This window comes from Lobosporangium transversale (genome assembly GCF_002105155.1).
Source record: "Lobosporangium transversale strain NRRL 3116 chromosome Unknown BCR41scaffold_4, whole genome shotgun sequence".
Taxonomy (NCBI): domain Eukaryota; kingdom Fungi; phylum Mortierellomycota; class Mortierellomycetes; order Mortierellales; family Mortierellaceae; genus Lobosporangium; species Lobosporangium transversale.
Window position 1 is genome coordinate 630,645 of NW_019028982.1, and position 14,419 is coordinate 645,063.

The 14,419-nt window shown below is 38.6% G+C and overlaps 5 protein-coding genes across 5 annotated transcripts; 2 read left to right on the plus strand and 3 right to left on the minus strand.

Annotated features, from left to right (window-relative positions):
- Positions 1-872: 872 nt before the first annotated feature.
- BCR41DRAFT_367703 (hypothetical protein) lies at positions 873-2,012 on the minus strand (the record flags this gene model as incomplete). Its single annotated transcript, XM_022026326.1, has 3 exons — positions 873-1,145; positions 1,214-1,326; positions 1,946-2,012. The coding sequence occupies 3 exons, from the start codon at positions 2,010-2,012 to the stop codon at positions 873-875; spliced, it is 453 nt and encodes a 150-aa protein (XP_021885079.1).
- A 171-nt stretch (positions 2,013-2,183) lies between these two features.
- On the plus strand, positions 2,184-4,666 carry BCR41DRAFT_392679 (ubiquitin fusion degradation protein UFD1-domain-containing protein; the record flags this gene model as incomplete). Its single annotated transcript, XM_022028479.1, has 2 exons — positions 2,184-3,635; positions 3,962-4,666. 2 exons carry the CDS (start codon positions 2,184-2,186, stop codon positions 4,664-4,666), a joined length of 2,157 nt encoding a protein of 718 aa, XP_021885080.1.
- Positions 4,667-4,915: 249 nt separating this feature from the next.
- Positions 4,916-7,437, minus strand: BCR41DRAFT_299905 (SRP54-type protein; the record flags this gene model as incomplete). The annotated part of the gene is made up of 7 exons (XM_022020544.1): positions 4,916-5,221; positions 5,332-5,786; positions 5,897-6,248; positions 6,346-6,611; positions 6,745-6,816; positions 6,941-7,130; positions 7,240-7,437. The coding sequence occupies 7 exons, from the start codon at positions 7,435-7,437 to the stop codon at positions 4,916-4,918; spliced, it is 1,839 nt and encodes a 612-aa protein (XP_021885081.1).
- A 439-nt stretch (positions 7,438-7,876) lies between these two features.
- Positions 7,877-10,375, minus strand: BCR41DRAFT_346686 (nucleotide-diphospho-sugar transferase). The gene is made up of 2 exons (XM_022022947.1): positions 9,477-10,375; positions 7,877-8,930 (listed from the first exon to the last, which is right to left on the minus strand). The coding sequence occupies exons 1-2, from the start codon at positions 10,126-10,128 to the stop codon at positions 8,035-8,037; spliced, it is 1,548 nt and encodes a 515-aa protein (XP_021885082.1). The 5' UTR covers positions 10,129-10,375; the 3' UTR covers positions 7,877-8,034.
- A 2,812-nt stretch (positions 10,376-13,187) lies between these two features.
- Positions 13,188-13,841, plus strand: BCR41DRAFT_392682 (hypothetical protein; the record flags this gene model as incomplete). The annotated part of the gene is made up of 4 exons (XM_022028480.1): positions 13,188-13,259; positions 13,388-13,471; positions 13,591-13,643; positions 13,730-13,841. 4 exons carry the CDS (start codon positions 13,188-13,190, stop codon positions 13,839-13,841), a joined length of 321 nt encoding a protein of 106 aa, XP_021885083.1.
- Between the last annotated feature and the right edge of the window lie 578 nt (positions 13,842-14,419).

Sequence of the window (14,419 nt, forward strand, 5' to 3'; positions counted from 1 at the left end):
ACGCTTAAGACACGAGGGCTTGGAAGCCCTCATAGTTTAGGTGCGGAGCTATTCTAGATGTGCTGTATGAAAAGGATTCTATTTCTTTTATAATATTTTATTTACTTCAAATCCTCTTCTTCCTCCAGCTATATACTTCAATTCGATTCCTTTAAAAGCAAGTGCCACCCATAGCTCCATTTCTTTTGCACAAGTCGTAGAACCAGCTCTTCTCGTCGGTTTTAACGTTGTAAACATGGTATTGGTCATCTTTCCAGCCTTGCCACCAGTGCCTCGCGCCCTTCAAGTAAACTTGTTTGGTGACTTCCTTACGGCGAACACATGAGGAAGATCCACAGTCAACACAGTAGCAGGACCAAGCCATGGTTACGTTGAGGAACATTAAGCAGAAGACGAGCACTGCAAGCACATTATTGATTCTGCCCATTTTGTCGTATATTTTTGTTATTGATGGGTGGCTAGGAAAGAAAAGAAAAGAAAAAAAAACAGAGATGAGAAGATGGTACTAGGGAATGATAAATGAAGGGGAAAAGAAGTATTACTTACCTTGTGTCAAATGTAATGTATGTCACGAAAAGGAAGGGAAAAAAGAAAAGAAACAGATGAGATCGGATTTTATAAGCAAATGTCCTGACTTCTCAAGGCTCTCTTGTCCATGTCCCTGCAATCGAACATTGAGAAGGATACCAAATAAAATTTTTGTGCGGCGTGCTTGTATTAAAACTCGACATTTTCCTCCTCGGTGTCATTCTATGGTGTAACACACAACGTCCTTCAGAAATCGCGGCGTTTCTGGTGTAGATACAACTTTATTATTATTTGTTTGTTCACACTGTAAGGGAATGCTTTTTTAACTTCTTCTATTCAGTCGGCTATGCTTCGTAACTCTTCCAGGTCTGCTGTTTTACGGTTGCTATCGAAAGCAAAGGACAGTTGATCGGAACTAACGACGCGGAACTTTTTCCTGGAAATGCCTTTGTGTGTTCGCAGTTCTTTCTGACATTGAGTACACACAACCCTTTTTTTTTGTTGTGCCCAGATATCTGTTGCCTTTCAAGACCGCGTGGCGAAGGAGCTTGCTTCCCAATAGGCTCTGTCTCTTGTTTCAAAATTGCTGAACGCCTTGCTAGATCGATATTAATTGACTATATAGAACAGTCGTTTATATTTTTATTTTTTGACCTATTACTACACGACGTTCAACAACTCATACAATAGAGAGCCAATGCAGTCTTGCTATTGTAAACGTTGTAATAAGTGACGAAATCATCATGAGAGAGCCGCTGCTAATTCCCTCACAGGACCACAAAGTGAACTTCTCATGATCTATATGATACATATTATTGCGCATTATAGCTTTTTTTTATTTTATTTTTTTTATTTAGTTCTCTGGAGTAGTTGCCTTTGTAGCATTCGACATTTTTCGAGTGCCAAGGCCAGTGAAGTAAACTAACGTATGGTTATATATTGGTCTTTTTGGACTAGCTTTTTTGGCTACAGAACCTAGCTTGACTCCCTCCCTCAGACCCTTGCTCTTTTTTGTTTTCCCTGAAGGCTGAAGCATCTTCCTGAGCTCTGTCATTTCGCCTCCAGTGCATTAGCATTCATACGAATGCGAGGCAAGCTTTTCCCCCTAGAGGCACTTTTATTGTTTTTGATGGTGGTCTGTGCACTTTTTTTTTTTTTTTTTTTGTTAGAAAATGTAGACTTTCAATATTCTTCATACAGCCAAAAACATGTAAAGACTGCTCTGGAATGCTATAACCTTTGACTGGAGTGCACATTGTTGGTGCTGGACCATTCAGGTGTTAAAAAAAAATGCTGGATATGGATTTTTTTTTTTTTTTTTTTTAAAAAAACGAACTAATCAGAATAGAAGATCCCTAACCAATCAGAACTTTAGGCCACCAGATTCACGATTTCCTTTTTAGTATAGGTGACGTACAGGTACATGTCAGGACGACAATGTCATGACCAATCCATTTAAATGGAACTTCATTGAACAAATGCATTGCATCTGCCCTCTCACCTTTTCTTTTTTTTTTTTTCTCCCTTTATATTGCTCTATCTCATATCTTTTAGTCACCACAATAATTTTCTATCTCTCTTTCCTCCTACATCACCTCCCAAAAAAAGCATTTTCATTCATTCAAACATTCAAATACATACACACAAGTGAGGCAATGTCATTCTCTTGGTCCAGCACATTCCTCGTTGGGACAGCTACAACGTTCTCTCAAGGTGACAAGATTATCCTCCCACAAACAGCTCTCGAATCTATCATACAAGCCCATGCCTCTGCACCTTCTTCTTATCCATCAGACCAAACCGATTCAACCTATGACCCTACTTCCTGGGAGAATCCTCCCAGCTACTATAATAACAATAACATAAGCAAGAAACAGGACTTGCCATCCCCGCTCACTTTTCAGATCCGTAACCCTGCGAATCGATTATTAACCCATGGAGGCGTTCGAGAGTTCTCTGCCTTGGATAATCAAGTTCATTTACCTCTCTGGATGATGAATTCCTTATCAGTGTCTGAAGGGGATCAAGTTATGATCAAATATCTCCTGTTACCAAAGGGAACTTGGGCTAAATTTCGACCCCTGACAACCGATTTCTTTTCAGAAGTTTTAGATTTAAGAGCTCTATTGGAAGCCTCTTTAAGATCTCATTATACAACACTGACAAAGGGAGAGATCTTGAAAGTTCAACAAGGGAACAAGGAGTTTGAGTTCTTGGTAGGGGATTTGAAACCTGAACATTCTGCAGGACAAGCTGTTTGTATCACCGATACAGATTTGGAAGTCGATATTGAGCCATTGGAGACAGATATGCAACAGCAACATCAACATCAACAGCAGCAGAATTCTGTGATACAAAATGGGAAAATAACTCAGACGAATGGGATGTCAACAAGTTTGTCCCACATGATGAATTCAAGTAGGGATCGATCTTTAAAGATCGGTTTTGAAAGTCATGGAGAAGTAGTCGTGGATAGTTACCAATGTTGGTCGATTGATATTCCGAACCGTAACTCTGGTATCCAGATCACAGTAAATGTAGTACCGCCAACAACAACAGCAGTGTCAGTAGATACAGAGGATTTAGATGTGGTGGTTTCAACAAAAGCACCCGTGTCTCTAGAGGACCACATCTGGGCCAATTTTGAATCATTGAATCCACGAGTCATCACCATCCCTGCTAGCGATCAAGAATACTCGAGGAAGCAAGAAGACGGATCACAACTTATACACATTGGTCTTTATGGGCGAGCCTCTTCTACTTCTTCTTTGACTTCAGAAGCATCTTCTAGCTCAGCAATGGCAACGGCAGAAACAGTAAAAGGAATTGTTCGCTATAGTATTGTAGTACGGTATTATGATGGTGAATCTTTATCAGCGTCGTCGTCCTCAGGAGCAACAACAAATGTACAACAACAGCAAGAGATCCCCAATAAGGATGCGCCAGGGTACCAAGAATGTACCAACTGTGGATCATGGATTCCAGAACGGACAATAATGTTGCACACCAACTTTTGCCTTCGTAACAATGCTAAATGTGATCGATGTGGCCAGGTCATGAAGAAGGATGAACTTCCCAATCATTTTCACTGTGATCATTGTGATAAGGTAATGCATATTCATTATTTATATGAACATGATAAAGAAAGAATCGTGAAGGGCATTTATTATCGTCATATATTTCATTAAATCTAAATAACTTTTTTCTATTTCTTTTTTATTATTATTATTAAAAAAAAAAAAAAAAAAAAAAAAAAAAAAAGTATGGACATATTTCAGAAAAGAAGAAGCATATGGAAATCTATCATGGCTGGTATCAATGCACGTGTCAACGATTCGAAACTCCATCCCTTCCAGAGCTTGCACTTCATCGACGAACCGAATGTCAAGATCGATTTATCATTTGTCGTTATTGTCATACATTGGTCCAACAGGGCTCTTTAGCGTCTAATGCTCGAGATATGATCCGAGGTCTACACTCTCATGAATCCTATTGTGGAGATCGAACGATTCAATGTCAAAAATGTTCAGCCATGGTCTCTCTCAAGGATGTTCAAGTCCATGCTCAAAATCATGAATTCCAACGACAGAACCAACCAGCTCCTCAGCTGTGCTCCAATCAAAATTGTCTTCGCATCAAATCTTCTGGCGGTGGTAATGCTGGTGCCGGTACTGCCAGTGGTGGTAGCAACAATATCTTGGGTCTCTGCCAACTGTGTTTTGGGCCCTTCTGGATCCCGACCGAAGATCCCAAGAATCAAAAACTGGTTCAAAGGCTTGCTAGAAAATATCATTCACAATTGATGACTGGTTGTGGGAACTCGTGGTGTCGGAATGAATACTGTGCAAGTTTTAGAGGTCAAGGATTAGATGCGACCACGGCAGCGACTGAATTGATGGGGATCTTGAAAGAGGCTAAAGTGGGTGCTTCTACTACAAGTTATATTCAAGGTGGCAAGACTTGGTTATGTGTGGATGAGGGTGCGACTCGGAAAAAAGTCATGGCAGAGTTGTTACATCAGGATCTGCAAGCCAAATATTCGATTGAATGGTGTATCAAAGCACTCGAGATGGAGAAATCAGATCTGGAAGCTGCTTCACAATGGCTGAACCTCCATGCACCAAGAAAACAAAAATAATTAGACATATTTTTTTATTAGATCTCTTTTTAATGATTTGAAAAAGATTGACCGCTATTGTATTTTTAAATAATATTCCTCTCTGTTTCTCTGTCCCTCTGTATCACTGTCTTTCTGTTTATTATGAAATTATTGAGGTAAATACTTTTTGCTTATTGTATTGCACAAAAAAAAGAAAGAAAAATTATGCAGTAGTGTAGCGCAGTGCTTGAGAACTTGAGATGGAAAAGATAAAGATTATATTTTTTTTTATTCCCGAAGAAGTGATGCAACAACATGGCTGACTTTCATGTTCTTTAGATCAGTGTAGGTTTGGCCAGTTCCCACAAACAAAATTGGCTGCCCTGTTGTGTATGTCATTGATAATGCAGCTCCGACTTTATCATCAATCGTGTCAAACTTTGTCAAGATCATACCATCAATATGACGTGGATTCGCCATTCCTGAAAAGTCTTTCAGCGCTGCATTAAATTTCGTCAATTGATCCACTGCTTCGTTACCCACCAATGCCTCGCCTACAAAGATGATCTTATCTGGATTATTTACTGTCACCAGCTAATTATGTTCCATATAAAGATAACAGTAATATATCCGTTAGGGTGTTATTTTACAAAGCAAAAAATGAATCAAATAAAAAACATAATCTTGCACTTATGTTGTCTTACCTTGGCAAGAGCTCGCATCAAAGGATCATTATCTTGCATACGTCCAGCTGTATCAATCAGAACCACATCATGTCCTGTTGTCTTGGCAGACGAAATAGCCTCCTTTGCAATCGTTGCAGAATCCTTTCCATATCCCTTTTCATACAGATCCACGACCGCGTTCTGTTCTAATGCTTTCAAATTCCGAACATGAACTCGAAGCTGCTCCACAGCTCCAGAACGGAAAGTATCACAGGCTGCAATCAAAACCTTCATATTGTTTTGTAATAGCCAAAAGGCGGTCTTGGATAAGTTGGTGGATTTCCCCACACCATTGACACCAATAAAGACAATTGTATAAGGTCTTTTCTCTGCTTGTGCTTGTGCAATATCGCGTAGTAAATCGACAGAGGTTTTTGGTGTCAAAATTCGTTTTAATGCCAACTCCATGTTCTGCTTCACATGTGCCTGTACACCTAGTTGACAGTAAATGATATAAGATTAGGAGAATAATTCAGCGAAATGCTCAAAATAAAATAAAAAGGAAATAAAAGAAATACATTGTCTCCTTTTTTATTGTTCTTACTCTTGAAGCTGCCCAGTGTCTGCCCAACAAGTCCTTTAGCAATAGAATCACATAAATGTTGAGCAATGTCGGCAGCAACATTTTTATTAATCAAATGCTCCTTCATCTTTCTCATAATAGGCTCCAGACTTTCTTCTGTCATCTCTTTTTGTCCTGTCATATTTTTGAAAAACGACAACAGTCCATTTGAAGCAACAGGCTTTTTAGCTTGAAGGGATCGTCCCGAAATCTTTGTATAACCGCCATCTGAATCATCTGAGCTGTAACTGTCCTCAGCATCATCGCTTGCCTCCAAATCTGCAACGCTGTAGGTACCATCTTTGCTGTGCTGACCCATTCCACTTTGATCAACCTATAGTTAAAAAAAAAAAAAAAAAAAAAATTTTTTTGTTAGACTCGGCAATACATATTTAAATATAAATACATAAGGTAAAAAAAAAAATAATTACCAAGCGATCCGTTTTAACAACTTCAGATATATCTGAATTACTATAATCCAAACTCTTTGCATCTTTAGCTGAGATCTTGCCATCCCATTTTCTTCCTTCCTTGACCTTCTTTTTCGGCGAATCATCTGATCCAATAACAGGTGATGTAACAGGTGATTTAGCTCCTTTGCCCTTCCGACCGCCCATCCTAGGTGACGCTGTCTTCTTTTTAAGCAATTCTACATTTCTACGGAACTCGTCTTCATCTAGTAGAGGTGATTTGGATCCTATCTCATCTATATATTGTAAGTATTAACATTAGAAGAAGAGAAACGGAAAGGATAAAAGAAGTGTTAATCATCTCAAATATAGCTTTTCCATATTTAAAAGCTTATAGAAAAGGTACTCCGGCATTTTTACCTGGCTTGGATTTAGCAAAAGCCAATGTATTTGCATACCCCACTGTTTCCTCAAATTTGCGTGGCTGTTTAGCTTTTTTTGACTATTTAAAGAAGAAGGAGAAAAAAAAAAATCAATGGTCAAAATGATTGATACAAAGGAGGAAAAAAAAAAAAAAAAAAAAAGTATGAAAAATCAAGAAAACAATAAAAAAAACTTACGGAAGCATCCTGATCTTCAACAGTCTGTAACAAAGCTTCGAATTGTAAATCCCAATCCTTGAGCTGCGGAATGCCACCATTGCTTTTACGCAATATCTTTGCACCGTATAAATCACTGAATTGTGTACTGACAACTTTGAGCAATGTGTCGATATAAGTCAATCCAAGAGTCTTTGGATAAACGGCCTGTTTTTTTTTTTTTTTTTTTTAAAAAAAAAAAAAAAAAAAAAAGAGAATTGTTAAAAAAAAAAATAAGAATAAAATAAAAGTACCTTATGAATAAGCTTAGACTTACAATAAAGATGAGGTCAAGGTCATTGACAAATGTCCATTTGAGTGCATAATTGTCCTTGTAATAGATTTGAGTGGATGAACGCTCTTCGATGAGTACTTCTTGAATCAAATGATTGATGGGTGATGTTGATGAGGCACTATATGCTTTTGACCATAGGACAAGTCCTCCTCTGGTGGTGATAGTGAAAAAATCAAGCATTGTCTTTTATGTTTTTATCTCCTGAATATCGTTGATAACCGATCTGATCCTTTATTTATTTTATTTATCTTGTTTTTTTCCTATGTGTTGCTTGACTGAAGAAGACGGAGAAGAGAAGACGATGGAGTAATAATAAAGAGATGGAACTTTAGGAAAGTCTTTTTGGCCAAAAAAAAAAGAATGATGGAACAGGACAGAATAACCAGTAAAAAACCAGCCAATTAGAGTGCAGCAGCAAAGCAAGCTTAATTACACTTCATATATCAGCCTGACTTTTTCTTTTTTTTTATTATAATTATCATCGTTATTATTATTTTTCTTTTGTCAGTATAAACTCTTCTCCTATTTATGACGAAGAAAAGGAAGGGTGATAGAAACGGAGAACAGACTACAAAGTCGTCTGCTTTAGGGTATATGACACTGTGAAGGAAAGAGGAGTGACCAAAAAAAAAAAACAAAAGGCAAAAAAAAAGAAGTGCAACCAGTGTCGGTGCTCTATCTACAAATTTTGTTAAGAAAAAAAATGCACTCATTTGTAAAAAGAATGAAAGTTATTAGGAGAACAAAGATACAGAAAAAAGAGAATAAAACAAAGACTTAAAAAGCAACGCTCTTGAGTTCTTCCAAAGAATCGATCCTGATGGGTGTCTTGATGGACTTGCCAGCAACGATCTCAGCAAGACCTTCACCAGAATAGGTAACAAGGGGTGACAGCTCCAGTGTGGGAGCACCCTCGAGTTGCTCATCACTCTCTCCGACAATGATCTTGCCACCTGCTGCCTCAATAAAGCGCACATGCTGTTGAAGAATATCACGACGAGAGGTCTCGGGGCAGTCCTGTCCAGTACCAGGAGCATTCTTTAAGGGCGAGAACTCTTCGCGACGGTCGACCTCAAAGACGGCCATTCTCTCTGTGAAGGGGAAGACATCAAAGACAAACATCTCGAGCTTCATTCCATTGACCTGCTTGGGTGCAATGACCTCTCCGGTGTGCATATCAAGGGTCTTGATCTTTTTGCGGGCAATGTGGTATTCCAGATCGCATTCGAATGACTCGACCCTGTTCAAAAAGTCGATTGTGTAAAAGTGGTTGGCAATGTTACCAGCACCGAAGGCAAGCTGACCATTCTTGGGATTGATGGCATGGGCAACCTCCTCATCAATCTCAGAATACTCGACTACATTGAAAGCCTTATTTCTAAGGCAGACAACACCGACAGGCTCGTCAGGAGCATTCTTACGAACGACCTTTGCACCACAGTCGGCATTCTTTTGAACACAGTAGCCGATAAAGACAGGGTCAGCAACACGGACCAGGCAGTTGTCGACACAGTAAGCATGGAGGTACTCGATCTTGCGCTCCGCCATGTTTGTCAACACACCTGTGCCACGGAGAGCAGCATACACGCCTCCGTTGCCATCAGGGGCCACGGCAATCTGAGATTTGGATTCCATCATGATCTTGCCGTCGAATGTCAAGCATGGGAGGGTTCCTAATTTTTTTTTAAAAAAAGACTTGATTTTAGCTCATCGTATTCGTACTTTTCATGGGTATATTGATGATTGCTAATGAATCTCCTCTCAGTCCTGATAATATCTCTATAATATGCTCTCTATACAATTTTTTTTTTTGTTCGCCTGACTTTCCGCTGAACTATTTCTGCTTGTTTATGTCATTGTTGCTTATGCATTTCCTCTTCCTGGTGTAGTGAAAAGATGCCTCGCTGAAAATAAATGTGTTCCTTACTATTCCAGGTTCACTAGTCTGGTCTGATTGTTGGTGAGAATCCAAAATTAAATGAAAACCAAGGCGAAAGACAAAAGTAGAGAGCCCACTCCTCTTTCATATTTCGATCCCCGTCTCCGTCTAGAGGGTAAATTGGGCATTGTTACCCTTTCTGGATACTCTTCTTTGGTATTCCTTCCCCCCTGGAAATGACATTATAATTGTTGTCATTATGATGATTGTCGATTGCCGATTGCCGATTGCCGAATATCAAAGCTTTTTTTGTTTACTGATTTTAGAAAAAGAGACTTACCCTGTTCAAAGAATACGATGTTGGAGCTAGATAGACCAAAGTAGTTGTTCTCCTGGAAGAAGGCAACAGTAGCAGGGCGTGTAGGACCAGAAGTCATGACATACCAAGGGATAACAACCTCAGCAGCAGCGCCGGGCTGCTTCTGTGCCAATTGTTGGAGCTTGAGAATACGCTCGGCTTGGATCTGGAAAAGAGACTTGTTTGAGGGCAAGTTAATATCATAACATCCCTTGGGGGCAGAGGATCCAAGACGAGTGCCTTGACCACCAGCCAATAGGATGACAGCGACCTTGTTTTGACTAATTTGGTTCAATCCGATGGTCTCCCATTCGTGGATCTTGTCCTTGGAAGCCTCCAAGGTGGAATCGAAGCACTCTTCGGGCAAAGGAGCCAAAAGTGCTGATTGGTTGCTGAGCATAGGGGAAGGGCAGGTAGTAGCCTTCTGATGGATCCTGTTGACACGTTCTACGTTCAAAGCCTCGAGCTGATCGATCAACTGCTGTTGTTGGTCAGCAGAAAGATCATCGTAGAAAGTGAAGAGATGACCCTGTCCAGCAGCCTGGTAACGTTCCTTGAGTTGACGGACATCAGAGGGAGCACCGGCCTCTTGGTGCTTGGGGGTCTGGATAGAGAGAGATGATGCGGCAATCATGGCGATGTAATAGTGGTGGTTGTAGTAGTTTTAAGATAGAATTGCACAAAAAATTGTGAGACTGAGACTGGGAGACTTTGAGACTAGGTAATAGTTAGAAAGAGGAATGAAAAGAAAGGAATGGAAATGTATAAAAGAGAAAGGAGGAGAGAGGTATAACGTGGTGAATGAGAAGTGATGTTGACAATGAGAACAAAGAAAGTGATGATGAAGAGTTGAGGAGGAGGGGAGACAGACGATCTTTTATAGACTCAAAAGTAAGGAACAAACTTTTTTATAACTCACTGCAAGGGTAAGTATAAAATAAAATACGCTAAAATAAGTAATAATAATCAATCAACTCTGTTTAATTATATTCAGTTGTAATAATAATATATATTATATATATGTATATATTATATATAAATGTGTATATATACTATTCTCTTTCATTTGCAGTGCAAAAGCTTTGAAAAAGATAGACATGACAAGCAGGACAAGCAGACAGGCGCAAGAGCCTTTTTTAATGTATTTTTAACTCTTTTTTTTTTTAAAAGTTGTCTGGGTTGTTCCTGTTCCTGTTCCAGTCCATGCTCTCGCCATGCCCACATCATCGCTTTGATATAAACACATATACTTTTATCCTGATAGTAATCCCTGTATATATCATTTAATTCTTACATAGTACATCGTGCTTCTTGACAAGCACAAGCATGGCAGACTAGCAGACTAGTGAAACATAGCATAGCAATGTACTAAAACGGCAGGAGACACAAGGGAAAAAATAAAATAAAATAAAATAAAAAAAGACTCGACAGCAGATACCAGATTACAGATTAGATATCTCGAGTTATGCTGATTCTCCTTTTTTTTTTTATGGAAGATGTGAATGATTGCATTGAGTGTAAAGTCTCACACATGACAAAGGCCCGACAAAGACAATGATTTAGACTTTTTATTTTTAGACCGGGGATCAGTCAAATGGACAGGAACGCGTTTATTGTATCAATTTAATATAACTACTTTAATTTATTTCTCACACCTACACCTATAGTATGTACATGTACTTGGGCACTGCAAATTGCTTTGAATCTACATCATGTCTATTCCTTGGCTGTGTGCTTTTGCTGATTACATCTACCAGCAGATCTTTCTTTTTTTTTTTGTTTCCCTTTTATCCTTGTCCCATGATTGTGTCAGTGCAGATGCATTGTTCTCGTTCTTTCATATGCGGCCCTTTTTTTTATTTTATTTTGAGCTACAAAGCCCCATTTTAACATGACCCAGGTCAAAAAAAAAAGGATCTTCCGTTTCCTCCTTACCCTTACCCTTTCCCCAACTTCACTCGCTCTCATCGCTTTATCCTATCAAGTCTGATTAGGGCAGCTTTTTTTTTTTTTTTTTTTTTTTACAAAAAGAAAAGAAACAAGCGCAAGCGAACTCAAACATAGATGCATATTGAAACAGTATAGTGAGGCAAGCTGAAGCTCAAGAAATAGAAGGTTCATGCACTCACGAATCAGACAGATCTGATATCATATCGAAAACAAAAAAAGGTAGTGCGCAACACTTGGTATTAAGAGCACAAAGGATCAAGAGATTCAGCGTAAAATAAAATAGGAGATCAGTACTAGTCTATCGATCAAAGTGCATCCATTACCCTTTTTTTATTTACTTTGGTATTGCCTTTACAGATGGCTATCATAGATGACGAATGAGAGCTACAGCTCCCATAAGAAGGTATCAAAGATTAAGAAAGAAGAGGAAAAATGAAAATAAAGATGTTACCATCCTTCATCAACTGTCAACGATCTCAGCGACCATCGCGTCTTTTTTTTTATTGTTCCTTTTGTTCTTGTGCTGTGTGTTCTAGAAGTGAGATTAGATAGAGCAATGTTAATAATAAAGAGTGATTCAATAATACACAAAAACTCAATGTGAACCTAAAAATAATGTGAGTCTGTGTTCCAGATAAAAGAGAGAGCGCTAAATTAAATTTTATCACATTTATTTGTCTCTACGAATCAAAATCCACCCACGGACTCCAAGTTATTGTCTGTATTTATTATTTCTTTATTTACTTTTTTTTACATGTTGTGGCGATGCGAACATTGCCAAACAAATGGCTGTTCTCTTCTTGTCCTTGTAGCAGCCCTCTTTTCTTTTTTTTTTTGTTGATTTGGAGTTATTATGTTCGACCGCTTGAATGAAAAAAAAAAAAAAAAAAAAAAAAAAAAAGTGTCGCGTGTCCCCTCTTCCCAAAAATGGCTCGTTGATTAATGGCTTATGGTGAATGAATATCAATAGATCGACATGAAAATATTATATAAATATATATATACCATATATATAGTGTAATGTTACCCTGTTCGCAATATTTATATCTGGATATACATGTTCATGTATTCCACGCTCATCAACCTTATCTATCCTCCTATATCTGGCCTTCATTTAACCCGCTGGTGCAGCATAATCTCTCTCTGGATATATTTATTTTTTCATTCCTTGGTCTTTTTTATCTTGGACCGTGAGCTTGAGAGCAAACATTGAAACCTGTACCTGCATTCTCATGAAAATAAATGAATACCACATTTTCTATTCCCATTGAGGCACTCACGACCACAAGGAAAAAAAAAAAAAAAAAAGAAAAAGCATCCATTAACCACTTGTTCTTTTATCACTCTCCCTTAAATCTTCCCTCATCTACAGGTTAATAAGGCCAATTTATCTAATAAGCATGAATAATTCCCCCCTCCCCATCCATCCGAAAGATTTACCAAACGTACAATAATCTTATCGCTTATCCTCGGAAAAAAAAAAGGACGCAGTGCATATGCATAAGATATAATATATTTATACAAGTACAAAGTGAGGTACAAAAAAAAAAGATCTTGCTGCTGTAAGCACTTTCTATTTTTGCCTTCACCAACAAACGCATAGTGGCAATCCAAAATTTGTTTTTACTCGCCACGCTCAGGGGGTGAGTAATATCACGTGTTGAAAAAGAAGCTCGCGTTCGCGTCCGAGTCTTTTTAATCCTTCTCTAGCCCAAACTCATCATTCAAACAACCCAATTCACAATGAGCCGAATCACAGTAATCAAAGACGAGGCCGAGTATAGGGGCTTTTTTTCTGTGCCTTATGAACGGTTTGTAAGTCCAGACGAATAGCTATGGTTATACTAATAAAATAAAAAAGAAAAAGTGTTGACTATAATATAAAATGCTAATCGTCCAAAAAAAAAAAAAAAAAAAAAACTGTATCCTTACTTCATTGATAGATTGCTGTTGAATTTACCAGAGGAAAACCGAGCTCCAAAATGCTAGATTGCTCCACACTTTACCACAAAGTCATCTTCCTTCAGGTATATCAAAATAATAAAAGAAAAAAGATATTAGTAATAATTCATAATTCATACATCAACCTTGAATTCAATAGAAGTGAAGGTGACATTTTTTTCCCCTTTTGTTGCTGCTTTAATAGGTCGACGTGGATGAGCAATCTGGGATTGCTCAAGGGGCTGGAGTGACCGCTGTGTATGTTTTCTCGTCTTTGTTTCATTTATCTCTTTGCTCGCCTTGTGATATCATACCTAATGATTGACATCTCCAAACTCTCCTAGACCAACTATCCATTTCTACAAGAACGACGAAAAGCTTAATGAAGTCCCAAATGCTGATCCTAAGAAGCTTAAGGACACACTCTCTCAGCACTTCGGGTCGAAAATACGCTAGGACCGTATTAAGTAACAAGTAACGAGAACAAATTAAAGATCTTTGTAAAATATATGATGTTAAAATCTTCACCATAGTAAGAACCTCAATGAGGTATGGGACATAGTTCTTTTATTTTTTTTTGGGAGGATGAGCTGGGTTTTGCAGGAGCGCAACATAACGACATTCCTCAGTGTCAGTAGTATCACACTGCTCCCTGTAGCAGTTATCGAATTTTGCCAACCGTCCGAGGATAAAACGAATCATCTCGAGCCCACTTACTGCTTCTTTCCTCCATTGCGGTTATGATTGAAACATAAGAAAAAAAAAAGCTCCTCCGAGGAATTAAACTAGAGGATCAAGGCGACTATTTTGTTTGTCAGCAATGGCTTTATCGTGCCAGAAAGCGTACACTCTGACAACACTTCTTGTTGGATAATGGAGTATGTGATGCTCTTCTAATACCACTTGTTACATGAGTGCATACCTCATACTACCGTTCATCATCACACCACATCCAGTGGACACTTCAATCCCGCCTTCCTCGGATGCCTGCAGAAGGCGTGCTGCATTCCTACTACGACAACAGCCACGATCCT